Here is a 20,758-nt window from a genome sequence, read left to right as displayed (position 1 = left end):
TGGATCACAAATAAGTTTCACTAATATTATTTTAAAACATTTCACACATGATCTTGCCACTGTAAATGAGATCTTTTTTTCGATCTGTGAATGATTATTTTATAATAGCAATAGAAGTGTTATTGACTATTTTCTTTTTCTCTTTTTATCTGGTGACTTTATTGAGCTTTCTGATTCTAGAGGTTTTCTCATTGATCCACTTAAGTTTTCTCAGGATCCCAGTACAGTGTGCCTTTTGCAATAATATAAATTATGACTCCGCTTCCTAATACAGTAGACTAATGAGTGTGCATCAATGTCACCCTCAGGAACTTTTAAAAAATTGGGGTAGTTTGTTTGGCTTCATCCCCACTGAACCACCACCCTGGGGCTCAGCAGTGGGGCCTGGGACTGGAAGCGGTGAGGGTGGGAGGTAAATTCCAGACCAAGGAGACAGCCTCTGCTGAGGTTGGGAGAACATGAGCCTGACTTGTCTGAAAGCAGACCAGTGTGGCTGGAGAATGGAAACTTGATCGGTTTCGTGGATATTTAAAATTTTTTTGGGTCTGTGAGCAAGGGAAGTCAGTGAAGGATTTAAAGCAGCAGATGCAATGGTAGATTTGCATTATGAAAAGATCACTCTCACTGCCATGTGAGAATAGACTGCAGGGGAGCCGGAGGGAAAGCGGGTGCAGCTCATTATGTAACAGCAGTTCATACATCTCCTTACGATGTGTCAGGCGCTGTTTGAAGTGGTTTCTGTATATTAACTCTTAAGTCTCCAGGTGCACAGGGAGTTTGTGGCAGAGCTTACTTGAAGCCAGCAGGTATGGCTCCAGAGTGGACACCTGAAGCACACAGGTGATCCCACAGATGAAGTAGTATGGACGAGGGTGGTGGCATTGGAAATGGTGAGAAGATTGAAGAAGGGGACCGACTGAAGAGATACTTCCGGTTTAATATAAGCAGGACCTGGTGATGGATTGGATGTGGGGTGGTGGGGGGAGGAAATACCAAGGTACCAGTTTTCCCACATAGTTGTGACCATTTGGAGTTTTTCTAGGACTTGTCTATTTACTTTTCCATTGGGTTGTTCATGTGTGCTTACCACCTCTACTCTTTTTCCTGGGGGAGGAAAGAATTCAGACCCATAGCCAGGGTGCGTTCTGCATCTCCCATGTGTCTTCTGGGTGTATGGCTGGGTGAGGGATGGTCTCTGCTCACCATACTTTTGCTTAGGGGGGTATGAGAGCAAGGTGAGCCTGGTCTGAGTGTTCCCTACTCAGCTCTCCCAGGGCCTCTGGAGGGGGAGGTGGGAAATGTGCATCTTTTTAATGTAAATTGTCAGATGGGGCCCTGGATACTAGAACTCTAGTGATATTGGAGGCCTTAGACACTATCTAATCCAACCGCATCATCTTATAGATGGGTACACCAAGGCCAAGAGAACTGGGAAGAGATTTGTCGATGGTCATGTAGGAGGCCAGGGACTTAGTCAAACCTGGAATTTAGGTCTCCCAACATCCAAGACACTAAAGGCATCTTTGGATCAAGTGAGGACATGGGCCAACAGTATTAGCAAGTGTCTGGTCACCTGCCCTGGTCGGGGTCCAGCGACAGTGTATCAGAGACAATAGGTGGGATGGGGCAAAGTAGAAAATAGGTTGGGTTGAGCCAGAGAAATGGGTTCTAATCACTCAGGAAAGCCAGATGGGCTGAAGTGTGAGTAGGGGAGCTGGGACCTAGCAGAGGGACGTGGGCAATTTTGGAGCGGATGTTTTTAGGAGGCTGGGGCAGAGTGGAGGGTGGCTTGAGCTAGAGGGACACACAGCACCTCCCAGGGCCCCGCCTGATGGGGAGGGGAGACCTTTGAAGTCCCTTCTGAGGGCCAGCCCAGCCTGCCCACCTCCAGGGAGACCGCAGAAGTCTCGACGAGTGTGAGGGCCCGGACGGGGCCAAATGGCCTAAGAGGATCCAGCCAAACTCCAGGGCCTCATCCCACTGAGCAGAGCCCTTCACTCCTGCCACCTGCCCCGTGTCAGCCTCAGGGTGGTGGGGTCAGGAAGGGGCAGGGTCTGCGGCAGCAGGGAGGGTGGTACCTGCAGAGGAAACGTGAGAGAGGGTGGGCTGTGATGAGGGCCAGGGATCAGGGAGAGAGATGCAGAAAGAGGTCCGAAGCAGCCTGGAGTTGGAGAAAGACAGAGGTGGGTACCTCCCTTCCCAGCCCCACCAGCCCTGGGCACTGTCTCACCCGAGGACGTCTAGAAGGGGCTGCCCAGAGCTCAGAGATGCTGAGGCGGAGGGCCCTCCCCTCGCCCCCAGAGCCCAGGTAGGGCAGCAGCCGCCGGCACTGCCTGTTCTCTCTCACTGCCTGAGATGGGCCCAGGCCCTGAAGCACAGGCTTTGGCCAAGGCGAGTAAACCCTTGCTGTTGTGACCACCCACAGCGCTTATGCTTCCTTTCGTATAATAGCTCCTCAGGGCTGCTGTGAGCAATCAGTGAGATAATACAGGCAACACTCAGCACAGTGCTGGCTCCACACCAGGGCTCAATAAGTGGAAGCTCTAATTACTACATGTTGTCACATCTCCGTGGTGATTTGGACTTTTGACACAGTGATCACAGGTTCGCATTCCTTCTCTGCGTTCAGCTTCACACACCCTATGCAGTAGGCAAGATGTGCATTGTCCCCACTTAATAGATGAGGAAACTGAGACGAGCCCAGGCAAGTGGTTCCCTGGCCACCCAATGAGTTAGCAGCACAGAGAGGACAAAAATTCAGTTCTAAGTCTAGTGTGTTTTCACTGCTGTGTGTTTCTTCTATAAAATGCAAGACTTTCATCCTTATTTCAGAGTTGAGCAGACTCTAATCACCTTCCTTTGTCTCCTAACAGCCCTGCTGTAAGGAGTTAAAATATCAGAGAAATGTAGTGCTGGAAGGTAGGCTTCGAGAACATCCCACCCCCTGAATTTCATGAGGCACAGAGAGGCCACATACTCACTCAAGGTCATACAGCATATCAGCGACAAAGCCAGGACCGGAATCTGGGTCTGGTGTTCTTTCATGTATACCTGCTGCCTCTGTAGGTCTTAGCGACTTTTCTCCCCATTTCAGAGATGAGAAAATCCAATCTAATCCCCTAGCTCTGCCTTAGAGGACATCGCTTCTTCAGTGACCTTAGAATGGCTGATGGCTTTAGAATCTGATTAGAATCTTATATTTATGAACCATTATCAGCAAAAGGGAAGGGCCGTGGAGCGAAAAGATGATGTGTTAGGGGTAATAAACTCTGCAGATAGTTTAAATTGCATTTCAGGGTCTTATTCCTCTTGCTAGAGAGATGCGTTTGCGAATTCAGAGTAGGGTTGTTTAAAATGTATTTCACATTTTAAAAACCGTGGTTTTCTTAGATGAGGGGAAAAAAACTGGTCAAAACCGCAAACTCATAGGCTTTTCTGAAAGGTTACAAAATAAAATGTTCTTTGCTGGAGGATATAAAGGCAGTGGCTCTCTGTTTGACAAAGGAGAGGGCTCTGCTAGATAAATCTTGCATTATGAACAAATGAGAACTCCCTCCCTCCCTTCCTGATCAGCTTAATTCATTGTTGCTTATCTGCAAATCCAATAACGCTGGTAAAACAAACCCCTCCTGCAGGCTGAGGACAGGGGCCTGGGCACTTCTCCTCAGAAACCTTTTCCTATTTATAACCTCAGCGCCTGCTCCTTGGAAGGCTGGGCTTAGATGCCCTGTGGGGAAGCAGGCAGGGATGCTGTGCTTCAGCTCGGGGTCTCCCAGCCACAACCCCACCCCGGTCTGGGTCCTCTGAGCAGAGGAAGCTCAGCAGATCCTCAAAGTGGAGCTGGTAAACTGGGCAAAGAGCCCAGTTTATTAAGTAGACTTCTCGCACTTCCCAACCCCCCTCCAAGATATTGATAAATTTCCCGGCTCAAAATTGCCGACGTTTTTAATGCCTCCGTGGATTGGAGTGTGGCCACCTGGGTGCCACCTCGGTAATATATCATACTACGTGAGGTGACTAAGGATATTTCAATTGCACAGCTTTTAAAATAGTATTTATTAATTTACCAAACCCCTTGTGCACTGTTTGTCTACTGTCTGTCTCCCCACGGCCACGGTGGTGGGGCGTTGTCTGTGCTGTGGAGGGGTCCCCAGGAGGTCTAAGGAGCTGAAACCTGGAGTTAAGAGGAAGCCAGCACCTGGAAGGAGGGACCACCTGAAAAGGAGGATGTGGTCCTAGGGTGGCCTCACTGATGGACTAGACTGCGTCTTTCTCACCCTGGGCAACTTTTCCTGAGACCATTTGTGCATGTGCCAGCGTATGGACCTTCTTTATAGGACATTAGACTTTCCTACAGTCTTGTATCTCATGAACCTGTTCCTCTGTCATTAAATTCCTCGTAAAGGATGCTCAGTGGTCCATCCTGTGAACGTAGAATTATTTACTTAACCAAGTCCCAACTGATAGCCGTTTTGTAAACCCCAGCTCCTGCCAATCTCCCCCATTAGAAATAAAGCTGGGATGACTATCTCTGTACATAAACTTTTGACTCCAGTGCATGTTTCCCTTGGCTAGATTTCTAGGACAGGAATTAATGAGTCGAAGGTCTAAGGCCATCATCGTTGGGTTTTCTCTAGAGGATAGCCATTACACTGTAGGCTCTAGAACTCTCGGCTGCCTGAGTTTGATTTGAACTCTTTCAGTTATTTTCTGTGGGACTTTGAGCAGGTTTTGTAACCTCTTGTTTCTTCATCTGCAAAATGGGGATAGTAACAGTACCTACCTCATAGTGGTGTTGTGAGGATTAGATGAGAGGAGCCATGTGTAGCTGTTGGGTTGACTCATGAGATGGAATCATAAAGTCAACCTTATTTTTGTGTCCCGTGGTCTCTTTAATTTTATTCTTAGAGGATGTTTTTTCCCCCTAAACCTAGATGAAAGTGAGGGTAAGTCCCATGACTTTTCTGGCTGTTTCCAAGTAACCAAAGGTTGTCCTGTCAGTAATTAATATGTCCTATCTATTGTGATAAAACAAACAAACAAACTTTAAACTTCAGAGTTACACCAGCTTCTCTTGCCCATCCCGGTCTACTGCAGGCCAGCTGCTTGTGGGAGAGGGTCCATCCTGCAGTTCTGACCCTCTCCGGGGTCCAAGGTGAAGGCACAAAGCAGGAGAGGAGAGGAGAGAAGGGCAGGAAAGTTCTTCCCTGACTGATATTCTTTTTTTTTTTTTAATTAATTAATTTATTTGGCTGTGTTGGGTCTTTGTTGCTGCACGTGGGCTTTCTCTAGTTGCAGCGAGCAGGAACTACTCTTCCTTGCGGTGTGCGGGCTTCTATAGTTGTGGCTCAGTAGTTGTGGCTCGTGGGCTCCAGAGCGCAGGCTCAGCAGTTGTGGCACATGGGCTCAGTTGCTCCGCGGCATGTGGGATCCTCCCAGACCAGGGCTCGAACCCGTGTCCCCTGCATTGGCAGGCGGATTCCCAACCACTGCGCCACCAGGGAAGCCCCCCCTGACTGATATTCTGATGAGCTGGCGTCACACTCTCTGGGCCGTCTCTATCGCTGGGGTGTTTTGTGGGTTCTGAGGAACCATTCCATCACTGGGATGTCTCCCCAGGCGAAGCTCCCTTGATGCGGGTGATGCTTCTCACCATAGCTCATCCTATGGAGCCATTCTCAGGCCCTGGGAAAGCTGAACTCATGCCCTCCCGCACTGTGACCTCCCCCCGACAAGGGGGCCCTCTGGGCTGGGGTCTAAGACAGTCACACCTGTTGTTCATGCTGGGGCCCACACTGGTCCACAGGAAATACTCCTGTATCCATCACCCCACAAACCTGAGAGCACAGGCTGACCCTGAAGCAGCAGCACCTTCTCAGCCATCAGGACAGGCGTGACTCAGATGCCCCAGCACTGTGGTCCCAAGACTACTGTGGCCACATACTGAGCTCCCCTCAAGCCCTCTCTCCGGATTGGAGGTGAAAGCCATAACCTCTCCACCCCTCCCACTCAGGGCTCACTGGACCCTGGGGGCTTTCTCTAAAACTCCTTTTCAACCTCCAACAACCCTTTTCTCAGCCTCCTATATTTTGTACGTACCAGAAATGTGCCAGCTAATGGTACAGCCTCTTCTCCATGTCACATTTGGTGCTATCCCACCTCACTCTCGAATGTGATACCTATTGCCTCGGAGCCTCACTGAAGAGTTCCATCTCATCCCCCTATTGCCCATATTGCTTTTATGAAACATGTAGAGGGTGCCCAGCATAGAGCATGTGCTCCGCAGATGATGGTCACGTCTGATTCAATCTCATAGGCTCTCCGTTTACATCGACTTCATCACCATTATATTTGGTTTCCTTCCTATTACTTTGTTTTATGCTCTCTGAGTCTTATGTTTCCTTTAGACTATGATCATTTTTTTTCTTTTTTCCTTTCTTTTTTTAAAATCTGGCTGCGTGCTGTGGCGTGTGAGATCCTAGTTCCCCAACCGGGGATCGAACCTGCATCCCCTGCATTGGCAGCACGGAGTCTCAACCGCTGGACTGCCAGGGAAGTCCCTAGACTAGGGTCACTTTTGTTGTTGTTGTGGAGATTTTTATTTGCTATTCTCTTAGGCAGTGAGACAAAATAGACATATTGTTTTTAATTCTGCTAGTGGTTACTCTACATTTTTCCACAGACATCAGTAAGCCTATTTATCTCACTTTTTTTTTTTTTTTTCGGTACGCGGGCCTCTCACTGTTGTGGCCTCTCTCGTTGTGGAGCACAGGCTCCGGACGCGCAGGCTCAGGGGCCGTGGCTCACGGGCCCAGCCGCTCCGCGGCATGTGGGATCTTCCCGGACCGGGGCACGAACCCGTGTCCCCTGCATTGGCAGGCGGACTCTCAACCACTGCACCACCAGGGAAGCCCCTATTTATCTCACTTTAATCATGTGTGATGGGGCAGTGGTCTTTGTATATTCTGCAGTTTGAAGGGGAATTTCAGAGGGCACTCTCTGGCTGTGCACGTATGAGCCACCATCTTGCCATGACATCTGCCCAACAGCTTTGCAAGGCACTGGGCTCTGGTGTAGGGAGTTTCATCTCTGCCCTGGACTTTCCCATTCACCATCTAACAGTTTTCAGTACCTCTGGTCTTGTCTCCCTTTATCCTCCATTTTGCTCCCAATTCTCTCTTTCTAAAAGGTACATCTGGACAGGTTACCCTTGGCTTAAAACCCTTTAGTGGTTCCCCACTGGCTGCAGGATAAAATCCAAGCCCCCCAGCTGGGTGCTCAGGGGACCATGTGACCTGACCCTTGTGTCATACTGAACCACTCACCTACATGCCACCACATTAGGTGATTTGTACTAGGTTTTCAAGTGCATTGGTCACAGACTCTCACATCCCCTGCCTTTGTTCATGTCATCCTCTTTGTCCAGAATGCCGTTTGGTAAAAGAGCCCAGGCCAGCCGTAGAATCTCAGGAACTGTTAAACTTCCCCCCCGACTTCCTTTCTCATCTGTCTATCAAAACTCTCCTCGGGACTTCCCTGGCGGTCCAGTGGTTAAGACTCTGCACTTCCACTGCAGGGGGGGGTGTGGGTTCGATCCCTGGTCAGGGAACTAAGATCCCGCATGCCTTGCAGTGAGGCCAAAAAAAAAAAAACAAACAAACCCTCCTCATCCTTCAAGGTCCAATTCAACTGTCATCCTTTCTTATTCTCAGGAAACGCTTGTCCTAACCTGACTCCCCTTCCTTCAGTACAATTGGCTGCTCCCAACACTTTGTACACCTGGATTGTGACTCCAGAACCTTGGTGCTTTCTGTCTCTCCTGCCAAACTGAAAGCTCCCTGAGAGCAGGGTTGAGCCTGATGCCTGCCAAAGTGCTGCATGGACCCTTGAGCCCAGTCGGGTTGAGCTGCCGTTTGGTTGATTGCATTGCTTTCCTCAGAATGCAAGGGTACGATGCCAAGCTAGGAGGCGGGACACCTTGGGACTTGGTACCCAATCTGAATAGATATTCTTTTATTATTTATATCCTTTTGCTTCCAAAATTGATGAGAGGTGGCCCACACTCAATAAAACAGTTAAATCAGAAATAGAACATTTAAGACTCCACATGGAAGTAGCACGGTGCCAAAATGCTAACCTTCTTCCTTGGATGAACTAGCCTTGCTGAGGGGAGCTTGCACTGGGTCCTCTCCAGCTGGGATGGCAGATGTGAGGGTCTCCTTCGGGTTGTTTCTGTTCCCATGCATTCTTTCACTCCACTCACAAACCATGACTATGTTTGAAAATGCCTAAGATGCAACGAGGAGAATTTAAATTCACAGCAAATACCTCATCCTTGAGGAATTGGACAGGTGGTGAGGAGGCCGTGTGGGTTTGCTATGTTTCAGTAGAGGTAACCTTGTTCCTGGGCTAAATTTAGAAAGCTTAGGTACTTCTTCAAGGGTCAGTGTACAGCAGAGCTGTATTTTAACCACAGCTTAGTACAATATTCTTCACATTGCTTTCTGGAGTGGCTTTTTGGTAGAAGCCAAGGGCCTAGGCTTAAGATGTCAACCAGGGAAGTCATCTAAGCAGCAAAACCCACCACCAGTTCTGAGTTGAGTGTGAACACTCACACATCCCTGTAGAACTCACAGAAGCATATGCTTAGATTCTCCCCATGCACATACATCAACATACCAACTAACAAATGTTCTTGTGCAGACCCATTCTGACTGCAGGGACACCTTACACACGCTCACACACACACACACACACACACACACACATACATGGCACACAGCCCCACTGGCTCCCCCATATCCCACGTGCACACACGGCCTTGGCAGGAAGAGACATGGAGAGCCGTCTTATTTCTGCACCTCACTCTGACTCCAGATTTTGCTCCCTTAGGACAGAACTTAAAGTGTCTATTTAATAGATTCAATTACTCCAGGCTCCCGAGACCTTCCAACTTGATTCTGATTGCTTTAAGGTGTCAGATAATTTGGGAATAAAGGGGAAAAGCAGCCTTGGGTTCTTGAAGAGGAAGTCGTGTAAGCTCATCTCTGAAGTGGTAGCTGCTGATGGTCTGCTGATGGACCTCTTGCTTCCATGCAGGGTTCTGTCCATAGGTCCTGACAGACAGAGGCCCTCAGGTAGTGATTTGCTCTGCTGCCTTGGTCTCCAAGGCAGGGACCAGTCCCTTTCTGCTGCCCTTCCTGGGAGCCCAACAGGGGTGAAAACGGAGGCCCAGACCAAGTATCCCAGCAGGCAAGGAAACAGCCCTACTTTTTGACCCCTGCACCCTGCTCTGGGGTGAATTTTTTTGTCTGCCCTCTGTCCCCATTGACAGTGATAGCTCTTGGAGATTGATAAATAATCAGAGGTCACAGCCTTTGGCAAGCGTCAGTGCTGTGCCAGTTGGAGATGGATATGACCTGTCCACTCCAGAAGCCTGAAGAGGGAGGCTGGGTGTGGGTGCGTGCATGCATGTGCACTGCAAGAACTGTGATAGGCAGGAGGAAGCTAAGGACAAGGGCTGTGTGTGAATCCTGGCTTCACCATTGACCAGCTGTGTGACTTTGGGCAAGATCTTTGCCTTCTCTGTGCCTTAGTTTCTTCTGCTATAAAATGGGTATGATGATAGCACCTACCTCCTAGGGTGGTTCTGAGGATTACGAGTTACAGTATATAGCTAGCACCTGATGCTCAGCAAATGCTCCAAATGTCCTGGTTATTGTTTTTATAGCAAATGTGTCAGGCTGCAAGGCTGGCAAAGTCCTGGGGTGGGGAGTCCTGGCTGTGGACCCAGGGCAGTAGGATGGGGCCCTCCCTCAGCCCATTTGGCTGTCCTTACACTCTCTCCCCACCAGTCAGGCAGTCAAAGGATCCCACATGGACACTCTTCTGCCATGGTTGGGGGATGGCACTGCTGAATCCAGGGTACACAGGAGGACACCCACCTGCAGTGTGGAGACGGTGCCCCTCAGCAGACCCCTCCAAGATCACCTGGTCTCTCCTCCCTGCTTCTGCCAGCCCTGCTGTGGACTTGCTATCCTTCACCTCAACATTCCACAGTTTGCTTTAAAGTTGGTGCTCGTCACAGCCAGGACCTCCTCAGTGCTCAGAGACTTTAAGATTATCTTTGTTGAGAGGTTTTTGCCTCCATTTAAGTGTGGCCCTTAGAAAGGGCTTTGGAGGGCAGAGACGCTGGTTCCTTTTCAGCTCCATGGCGGCCAAGCTTTATGTCCTTGGGCACCTTAGCCTTCCTGAGGCTTTATTCTCCGGGAAACAGGAACAACTACTTGCCTCTCAAGGCTCCTGTGGAGATTAAGTAACATAAATTTACAACGGCTGGGGATGCAATAGACGGTAAATGTATCCTTGCCTTGACTGCTTCGAGGGGAAGCACTCCTCCGCAATGAGGAAACAACTCCTTTACTAAAACCAAAGAAAGAAGGTCCCCCGGGCGGCATGTGAGAACTGGAGGCGGCATGGAGGGGGGAAGCTCAGCCTCCAAGCTTCGGACCTGAACGTTCCCCAGGACCTCTTTCGGTCCTTTTTGGCATCATTCCCTTCCTATACAACTGGATCCCACCCCCTACTTCTCCCCTCCCCCTCCATTTGAGCATAGGTTTCCCATCCCTTAGTGAGATAGGTAGGTCAGGTAGGCAGGTGTTAGAATTATCCCCGTTCCACAGAAGGAGAAACTGAGGCTTGAGGTCGGAGACCCGCCCAGTGACAGCACCTGTTCACCCAAGTGGGCTCAGGCGCCGTCACGTGTGCGGAGCCTGGGGACCCGGGCTTTCGGTGAGGGGGATGGGGGCGTTTGGGACGCCTAAGCCGGTCTGGGGGTGGGGTCTCCGCCGGGGGCGGGGCGAGGGAGGAGGGGGCGGGCCGCCGCTGCCACCAAGCAGAGCTCGGGCGCTGGGCGCGGAACCCAGCCCCTCTGGCGGCGCCGGGCGGTGCGGACGGCCTCTCCCGCCTCCACGCGCGCGCACGCCCGCCCGCCCGCCCGCCCGCCCGCGGCGGCGGCGGCCCCGCGCACTCCGCCGCTTCGCCCATCGCGCCGCGCAGGCAGTCGCTCGCCGAGCCCGCGGCCGGGGCCCTGGCGTGCAGCGCGGGCCTCGGCGGAGCCCAGCGCTCCGGCCCGGGAGGATGCGGCCCTGGGCGGCCCGGGAGCTGAGCAGGGCCCCCGCGCCGGCCCCCGCTGGCCCCGGCCTCCGGAGCCGCAGCTGCCGCCCCGCCCCCGAGAGACATGACTTCCAAGCCGCATTCCGACTGGATTCCCTACAGGTACGCGGGCGCCGGCCCCCACCTTCTCTTCGACTCGGGGGCTCAGGCCTGGCCCACCACCCTCCAACGCTGAGGGCTTGGGGCAGGGTCGAGGGTGCCGGGCCAAGGTGCCCACCACCCCGAACTCGGAGCGCAGGGCTGGCTGGGGACACTGGACTGGGGCGCAGGGCAGCTGTACCCTCTTCATCTGGCCCAGCCCCGGGGGCGCGGGTTGGAGGCTCTGGGCCTTCCTGTCCCAACTTTGGGGGCCCCAGTGGACTGAACTAGCGTGCTCCGCTCCCCCACTTATCCGCCGGGGTTGCTGGAAGAGGCCAGTGCTCTGGGCCTGTGTGGGCCTTGGGGCAGTCAGTGCCATGTGGCCGCCTGGGGAGGGAGTGAACGGTGCTGAGCCCCCTCCTAGGCCTAGCACACCGGTCTTACGCCAGTATAGCGGCGTACACACACCCATACATCTGCAGGACCCAAACTCTCCTGCTGGTCGGTTCACACACTCAGGGCATGAATTCCTGGAGACAGTCATTCCGAACCTAAAGCACAGACTGCTTTTATATACAAGCACCATGTATTGCTACACACACACACACACACAGATTCTCGGGCTCACACAGGTGTACTCCTGCCTATCCGTGCACATACACATCCTATATTTGGGGAATACCTGCCTCCCACTACCCCCACACAAGACTACTCATATCTTTCAGAGAGTCAGAAATCCACTTGCTAACTGGTTTACACCTGGACACACACCAACTCACAATCTATGAGAACTGCCTTCACGTGCACAAGAGCACCTAGGAACCCAGGCACACTCAGGGAAGCATGGCCACCCTGTGTTCCCTGATGCTGTGGTCTGCCCCAAGGACAGCTGGGCTTTCCTGCCTGTGTGGAGGTCGGGGTGGGGGAGGGGTCCCTGGGGCTTGCACAGGTGCAGGCCTTTCTACATCCACTCTACTCCATTCTCTTCATTACCACTGGAAAAGAGCTCATTGCCATGGCAGCACCAGATCCTTGGCCACCCATTGGCTCCTTGGTTGCCATGGGCTACGGGGCTATCTCCAGGCCTCCCCTGAGAGGCATGTGTGTAAAAGGGGTGCCCACTGCTAAGGTCCACTATGTTCTTGCTGGCCCAGATGCACATGCTTGTGGCTGGTAGGCACAGACTCTCCAGACCTGCCTTGTATCACAGCCTACCCTCAAAGGGAACTGATTCCAGTCACTGATAGAAAGTAATTCTGACAGAGCTCTTCTATGAGTCTGTCCGGACAGCATCCAAAATGGAAACCAGCTGAAACTGCCTGAGGCTTGTTAAAAGCAGATCCTTCTACAAAGAAGCACCTGTCACTGGCCTGGGGATTCAGAGTTTCTCTTGAGAATTGTTGTTGTCTCTAATCTCAGCACCTTTGGGGGCTTCAGGGCTTCCCAAGTTAGAATTTGTGGGTGCCCCTCCCACCAACACACACACATGTGTGCACACACACGGGTCAACCCAGGGTTTCCGGTAGACGTATACAGTCACACCTCAGAGTCTCGCATAGACCAGGAGATTCTCCCATCAGGGGACCGGGGCTGTGCTGACTTAGGAGGGCTGTCACCCTGCACAGGGCATCCCGGCTGGGGGCACAAGTCGTTTCCGGAGCATCCTGGCCTTCTTGACAACATGTGGGCTAAGGACCTTCCAGAAGACAGTGCCGCCACAAAGAGTATCATTAACCTTTTCTAATCACCCAGCAGAGGTGCCTGGACAGTGCCTGTGGGCTCAGAGGCCTCTAGTGCTGGGGAAGTACCTGAACGGGGGTGCTGATGGCTGGGTGGTGGCCACAGACTAACTCAGGAGGCAGGGAGGACAGGGGCAGCACATGGGGCTGGGATATGACGGCGTGTTTAGATCATGGCAAGCTGGGGGCCAGGCCGGATCGTGGTTCAAGGAAGCCTCTCCCAGGAGCCAAGGACCAAAGCAACTTGTAGAGTGAGTACACAGGTCTTAGAGAAAGTCTGCCTCAAACTGGGGAGGCTTAAGCCTGCCTCTGGGAAGGAGGGCCCTAGGGAGGCCGGGTCGTCTCTGGAAAAGGGCTCTGTCCTCCGGCGGCGAGTGCCCAGGCACTGGCATCCTGCAGAGAGTGAATTGGCACTTGCCCCAGCCTAGGCCCAGCAATGCCATCCCCTCATTCCTTTCTTGAGCCCACACACTCCATCTGGAGCACAGAATCCTGCCGCCCCGAAGCCCAGCCCCAGGGAGCAGCTTGGCACCCTTGTGGCCCTGCCCTGGGCACTGTCCCAGTGCTCTGCCACCCTGCCTTCTTGCTCTGTGGCAGGGAGGGTAGGTGTCTAGCTGGGGACGGGCTGTAGTCAGAAGTTGCCAGACTCTCTCCTGCCTTGCTGGGCCCTTTCTGAGCCTGTACTGTGCCTGGGAAAGCGCTGGACTTGGGTGTAGACTTCCAGAATGGGGAGATCGGCTGAGAGGAGATGCAAATGGCCTTTTGCACTAGCAGGGCTGCTGATTGCAGTCAAAGCCACATGCCTGCCTGATTACAGAGAAAAGTGGGACGGAAAGCGGCAAGGCAGTGCACTTGCAGATGAGGGGGATGGGTACGTGTGCACGTGTTTTTGTGTGGGGTTTCCCTCATGTCAGACCGGAATGTGTCATTTGGCTTGGGGACCACAGGTCGGTTGATATCTCGTTAGCTCTCCTGGTGAGGGCTCTGTTCTCTCTGTGGTGGTTGCACCTGCGTCCCCTGGGCCCAGCTCCTTTTCTTTGAAGCAGTGACAGCTGGTGATAATCATCTTAAGGGTAATTGTGACTCAGTTTATAATGATCACAGATTAATCTCACATTCTGACTTAGAAGCGAGCCATTTAGTTGATAAAGTGTAGCAGTTGGAATAGCTTTTTGCCTTTTTTTCTATTGTTACTACTGCTGATTTCTATTTCTGCCATTCTGTCTTCACCTGTGTTCTTGAGGAGCATTAACTGTCCCTGCTTCATGATTTTACAACTTTTTATGGGTTGTAGGTGGAGCGCTGAGAGTCAGGAAAGCCTGCTGCCCACAGGTGTATTGGAGCGTGGGAGTGATGGCCAGCCCTGTCCTCAGTGCTCTGTCTGCACAGTCCTACGGCCGTTGCCCGCTCTCTCCCTCACTGGGCCGTGAACTGGAGACCAGGAACTGCATCTGGAGAGCAGCCTGTTTGCCTGGCATGACCCAGCATGGATGTGATGCCCACTACTTTGAATCAAAGTGGCATCCCCAGGTGGATTTTAGGACTTCCTGGCTTTCCTGGTGCCACACCTGTGTTCTCAGCACACCTAAGGGCTGCAGTACTCTCCCCTCACAATGGGGCTTTCTGAGTGCTGCTGGAAAAGCACAGCTCTAGGTCAGAGAATGAGAACCTCAGGCAGGAGTGGCCCTCACAGGCTGTTCCGTCCTCTGTGTGAATGCTCCCTGTGTAGCATCCGTGCGAACAACCTCCATTCAGGTGGACGAGAACGTTAGAAAATCCTCCCTTGCGGTGGTGAGCCTAAGCCCGTCTCTGGGTTTCCCCTCCTCTTGGTCCTCGTTAAGATCCTCCTGGATCCCCCTCCTCTCACTCTGCTTACCGGGGAATGGAATGACTACTTATTAAACAAGACTCTGACTCTCAGTTCTCCCTCTGGGCGGAGCCTCAGAGGTGCCCAGACTCTGGCCCACTGCTTCACTTCTGGCAACGGGAAGGAAGAGCAGAATCTCCGCTCCCAGTTCCGCAGGGAGTCTGTCTCTTCTCCCACCCTGAGCGTCTTTGGGAAGTCTTCCTGCTGCTGCCTGGGGTGGAAGGAGGACGCACAAGGTTGGCAGATGATTCAGGGAGCAGGGATCCTGTGATGCCCTCAGATTGGTCTCTGCCCTCCTCCAGCACGGATCCTGGAGCTGCCGGCGGGGGCCTGGGTGTGGCCTGTCCAGCTGTCCAGCACCGAGCAGAGTGAGGCTTTTACTCCCTCTCTCTGGACCCCTGCTCCTGTCGCTGTCCTCCAGGCCTCGGTACCCCCGTGGGATGGCTTTGATACTGATCAGTCACCTCAAGGCCTCTGTAAACAAAACCGCAAAGTCTTTCATCGGGCTGCTTGTCAAGCCCTGTCTCCTCCATTGTGCCTGCGTGGGAAGACCTGGGTTTGGGGGCCCACCTGTAAGGCTTGGCCACTTCCTGTTAGGTTTCCAGGGTCTTCTGAGTTCCTACTCTCTTAGTGAACAGTTAGTATCTCTTCTACTTTGTGTCACCTGTAAGTCTGCTGAGAGGGCTGCCTTGTGTCAGGTCATCGATAAACTCGTTAACCAAGAGAAGCATGATGCTAGAAACCTCCTTTGATGATGGCATGACGCACTGTTGCCAGAACCTTTGTCCGTCTGACTGGCCTGGCACACCGCTTACGTGGCTTTGTCTCCCCCGCATGGTATTGCTGCCGGTCCCTCCAGCTCCACGCGGAAGCCTGGCTGTACTGTCCTCCTGTCTTTTCTGATAGGTCCGTGGACGTGTGCCCTGACTTGCACACTTGGCCTGACCCTAACGGTAACGTCCCTTCTAGCTGTTCAGTCGACCCCTTCCACACGGTCTTACCTGGGGCCACACTGATCTGCACACTGTAATTTCTTCCCCCATCTGAACAGAAGGCTGTGTTTGCATGCTTCCAGCCTTAGGGCAGCTCCTCAGTTTCTTTTTTGTTCTTTAGAGATCCCCAGCTCTGGCTCCTGGTCTCTGTTTGCATGGCTGAGCAGTAGAATCACCTGAGTCACTTGCTTTAAAAAAGGAAGTGTAAGGTGGAGGATTCATTGTGGGGCATCTTCCCCAGCAGGTCTGAATTATCAGGTGAGGCTGAGTGCCCCCAGCAGTTTGGATTCACCTGGTGAGTTTGGGAGCCAGTGGCTGGAATGGAGACGCCTCATCTTGTGAGGCTGGAACTCTTGCGAGCAGCGTGGTCCTCTCCCTTCTGGAGCTGCCCCACCGTGTGTCTTTCCCGCAATGTTCCAGTTAGCCACTCGGCAGCAGAAGCCACAGATCTAGACATGCTGGGTGGGCGGGTGGGGTCTGGCATGCACCACAGAGTTTGCAGCCAGGCACATTGGGTGGTCTTTCCTCCCCTGACAGCCCACTTCCCTGATTGCCTGAATCCAGCAGGGGCAGGTTCCACTGTGACTGAGGGGAAGGAAGGAGGGCAGAGGGCGGGGAATGGGCGTGGAGAGTTGGCCTGGCCTGAGGTTGGCCTGGCCGCCAGGCCTCTGGTCAGCTCTGGTGGATGAGCTGCAGCATGGAGGTGGGGTCTAAGAGAGGGGGCACCCGCTTCCTAACTGTGTTGGCCAAGTGTGGCTGTTCCAGCCGTGGGGGAAATGTCCCTGACTCTTCTGTTGTCACACACGGTTCACTCTTCGGATACCTGTCTGGCGCCTCAGAAGAAGCAAGGGGATGTGGAGGGGCTGTCTCCTGGGAGGTGAGGGGGCCACTTGGTTGGCCTTGGGCAGAGCAAATGGACGGGTGGACACAGCAGACCAGGTTTCTCTGGCCTTCATGAGCCAGTGACCGGTGTTTCCCTGGGCCTCCCTGGTCCGCCCCTCAGCAAGAGGTGACCGTCGTGAAGGAGCCGCCAGGGTCAGCTGGAAGACCCATCCGTCAGTGCCCTGTCTCCTGTCTGAGTCTCCTGGCGGGGCTGCAGCTGGCAGCCTGGGCTGGGCAGTGGTTCCATTATAGGAGCCTGAGTCATTAAAAAGCCATTACCGTCTGCTCTCAGGGTTATCGTTTAGTGCTGTAGAACAGTGCCGTCAGAAAGAGGCAGGCCTGGGTGTGTCCTGAGGAAGGAAGATGCCTAGGAGAGATTCCGTCACAGGAGATGGGAAGGCAGGGACATCTGGTGGACAGGGAGGGGAGGGGGCCTGGGCCTGCTGCGGAGGAGAGAGGAGCTTCCGTTCTGCTGTCCCTGGAGACGCCGTCATTATTGTCATTGTTCAGCTGTGTGCAGGGGAGTCTTTGTCCTTCACCAGGGACAGATGTAGTGTGCTCCGGATACGTTGTTGTCAGGCAGAAACACCACCCGGTACAGGCTTGCCTCTGCTGGGTGATGTGGTCCACCTGGTGCCTCTGCGGCTCTCCTGGAAACGCCGTGCTGTAGGAGCCTGCTGTCCTGCGCGTGGCGCTGCCCGCTCTCGGAGCCTCCTCATTCGGCTGGATCGCCGGCCCTCCTGGATGGGTCTTGCTCAGCCAGGCGTGTCCTTATTCACCGAGCACGTGTGGCTTCTCCCAGCCTTGCATCGTCCACTCCTGCAGCGCGCCTGGTGGTGAGGGAAGAGGAGGTGGGTGGCTCTCCAGGAGCTTCTGGGGTGTCTTGAGTTTTTGGAATCTCTTCAGAAGCCTCACCTTTGTGTTCATCCGTCTTTCTTTGAAGGCCAGTGACTAAGTCCATCCTACCTATAACCGTACCTGCTGACCAGTGTTACTAAAGCCAAAGGCTCTTTGTCATTCTCCCCCGTCAGGGAATGGGGTGGGGACAGAGGAAGAGGAAGTGATGCTTTCGTGGAACTGCGTGGAAACTCCATGGGAGTGGGACAGTGGCCTGTGGTAGGAAGACGTCCTCCCCTCATGGCTGAGTCGAGCAGCCACCGTGACCGGCAGTTTGGAGGTGGCATTGCTAACGCGAGCTTACCTCTCAGCGGGATGTCGCCCCTCCATGTTAGGGGTCAGCGCCTTTCATGGTGTCAGCACCGTGGGAATAATCGTCTGTGTCCTGCTCAGCCAAGCCCAGGGCTGGGGACGACCCAGGGGACTGCCCCCGGGCCTGTCCTGTGAGAGCGCAGTGGCTCGCGTCATCCCGGTGAGCCAGGGAATGGCCTCTCCTGCTGGCAGGAAGGGGAGGAGCCAGCACTGCCTTGTGGGGGGTGACATGGCCTCCTGTGGCCCAACCACCAGGACAGGCCTGAGCTGGCAGGCCTCCCTGTGTGGGCCAGGCACAGAGCTAGGCAAGCAGGGCGCAGTTGGATTTCAGGCCCCGTTGCTCCTCTCGGCCAGGTGGCACACAGAGCCAGACTGTAGTTGTCACCCATATCCTGGAAGCCACAGACCACAGCGGACAGTGGTGTTGCACACTCACCCTTTGAAGACGTTTCGCCCTTGCGTTCTCTAGTCAGCCTCAGGTCCCAGAGGCTACCTGACAGGGCTCCCAGGCACCCTGCTCACCCTGGTGCCCCCCTCCAGCCTGTAGTGCGGCCTTCTGTGATGGGATACTCACCACCCCAGCCAGCTGGGGTTTTTCAGAGCTATTCCTGTCCTCTGGGCCTGGCATTGCCCTCAGGGAGGCCATGTGCAGCTGTGCGCTCTTAGGCAGGGGGGCTACTTTAGGTAGACTGAGGCCTTGACTAGAAGCGTGTCTGTTGAGTAGTGTGTTCTCCTGTGCTCTGGCAGCTGAGGGTTTGGTGAATGAGGCTGTTCTGTGCAGGGCCCCAGATCACAGCTGGGGCTCCTCTTGCGTGTAGAGCAGCCCATGGGCATCAGGAAAGTCCTTCCCTGATGGCAAGTAGGTCGGACAGCTGCTAGTTCAAAATATGCAGTCTTCACAGGTTGTGGCCAGGGAGGTGAAGCCAGAGGTGGGTGGTGGGCTGTCTGCAATCCATGGACTTGCTGCCACCCTTTGGCTGGCTTCCGCAGCACAAGTAGTTTGCCTGAGCTGAGACGATGTTTCAGGTCGATTGTTCCAGTTGGAAAGGGCTACTGCTGTCAGAAGTAGGTGGAAATGCTTCACCTTGTCTTCAGGGTGATGTGACCTCATCTTTCCCCCTTACGTGTGTACTGTACTCAGCTACACACAAGCACACCCACCTCTTAAACGGGTGTCTGCATGCATTTATGTTCAGGTATGTGCTTACACATGTAGATGCCCTCACACATTTGGACATCTCCCAGTGCACACGCATGAGATATTCCTGCAGCCTCACACACAAACCCAACACACTTGGACATACCTGTGCAGGCATCCCCACAAGGTCTGATTCAGGGTCAGGCTCTGGAATAACTGGGCCAGGGCAGCCTGGAGTTCCCAGAGCTCAGATCCTCAGGCTCCAACCCCACCCCACGCAGCTGTCCTGACCTTGGCTTTATAGGTTTGGGCCTAGGTCTCATGCATGTGTCTTAGACTAGAAACAAAGTTAAGTGGTTGGGGATCCCTACTTGTGCTCTGCCTCACTTGGCAGCAGAGCTGGTCTGTGCGAGATGATGCTGCCCGTCCCAACACCGTAGGTAGGGACTCAAGGATTTGATGCCCTGCAGCCGCCCACGCTGTGTCTGTGGCCAGGGAAAGGGCCTGGTGGCCGGTTGACGGGCTGTGCGTTGTTGTGCTGTGTCTGCCCTGCGCACATCTGCACCTAGCCCTAGCCATTTCCCGAGGGACTGGTTGGTGTCATAGTTTCACTCTCCCAAATGAGGGGACCTTCAGTCCTCTTTAAGTGGGGGGGTGGGGGGGTGGGCAGTGTCAGCATTTCCACTTTACCACCTGGAGAGCCAGGAGTTTGCCTTAAACGGGTGGGGAGAGAGTCTGCTTCAGAAGACCCAACCTCCACCAGAAAGGACGGAAAGATGGAGCTGGAGGGACAGGCCCTTGGGTCTGAAGCCCAGCCTCGGGCCTGGCTTGTGCCTGATGCCTCTGGATCTCAGTCAGGCCTGGCCCTTCTCATGGACCCAAGGGGAATGTCTCCTCTGTATTTACTGGGGCAGGGCGGACTGGGAAGTCCTTGGGGAGCAGGCATCCCAGCAGGAGATAAGTCCCCAAAGTGGCAGAAAGATGGCTCATGGCTTCATGTCTCAAGCTGGTTCCCAGATAGTAGCTTCACCCTTCCTCCCCCTCCCATGCCCAGCAGCCATGACGGGAGGGGTTTAAAGAGAGCAGACATGGCTGGGGCTGGCCTCTGGGCTGTCCTGGCTCCTTGTGGGCAGGCCCTGAATACTCGTCTCTCCGTCCGTCCGCAGTGTCTTAGATGATGAGGGCAGCAACCTGCGGCAGCAGAAGCTCGATCGGCAGGTGAGTGAGGCTGGAGCCGGGCGGAAGGGTGGTCAGCGCTGGCTATCCCGGCCAGAGTCTGGGCCGGGGGGAGGGCTGTCCTCCTTCCTGGGGTGATCCTGTCTGGTGGGGAGAGGGGCCCCTCCCAGGAGAAGAGAGGCAAGCTCTCTCCTTTACCAGCTCGGCATTAGCACTGCCCCGGCATCTGGGGCTTCTGCCGGCGGGCAGCTTGGGTGACTGCAGTTGGACGTCTGTGCCGTGATCCTGCCAGGGCAGCTGCCTGGGCTGACACTTGCCAGCTTCCGCTGGACCCCACGTCTTGGGGCACCAAGGACATGAGGCCAGGGTGGGCTGTGGACCGCACTGTGACCTCTGGAACCGAGCCGAGCGAGCAGGTCCTCTCCGGTCCCAGGCTGGGCACCTTCCCTTGGGCGAGGCGGTCTGCCCTCTCAGGGCCCGCCGACCCCTGTGCTTGTCCGCT

At 54.1% G+C, this 20,758-nt stretch overlaps 1 protein-coding gene across 6 annotated transcripts in view; it reads left to right on the top strand.

The window, feature by feature from the left end:
• The window catches only part of TUB (TUB bipartite transcription factor), an 89,181-nt gene that overhangs the window by 53,699 nt on the left and 14,724 nt on the right, over positions 1 to 20,758 (top strand). For 3 of the 6 annotated variants that reach the window (XM_049713978.1, XM_049713976.1, XM_049713977.1), the window contains exon 2: positions 20,247 to 20,298. In XM_049713978.1, coding sequence (XP_049569935.1) covers positions 20,247 to 20,298 — 52 coding nt within the window. Of the gene's footprint in view, positions 1 to 10,985; positions 11,278 to 20,246; positions 20,299 to 20,758 lie in introns of those variants that run through there. The other 3 variants (XM_004279223.4, XM_033404572.2, XM_033404573.2) reach the window with 3 other exon arrangements.

This window comes from Orcinus orca, chromosome 8, assembly GCF_937001465.1.
Source record: "Orcinus orca chromosome 8, mOrcOrc1.1, whole genome shotgun sequence".
In the NCBI taxonomy this organism is placed as follows: domain Eukaryota; kingdom Metazoa; phylum Chordata; class Mammalia; order Artiodactyla; family Delphinidae; genus Orcinus; species Orcinus orca.
The sequence above is the reverse complement of the archived record's forward strand: the minus strand, read 5'-3'. Positions and strand labels throughout refer to the sequence as shown.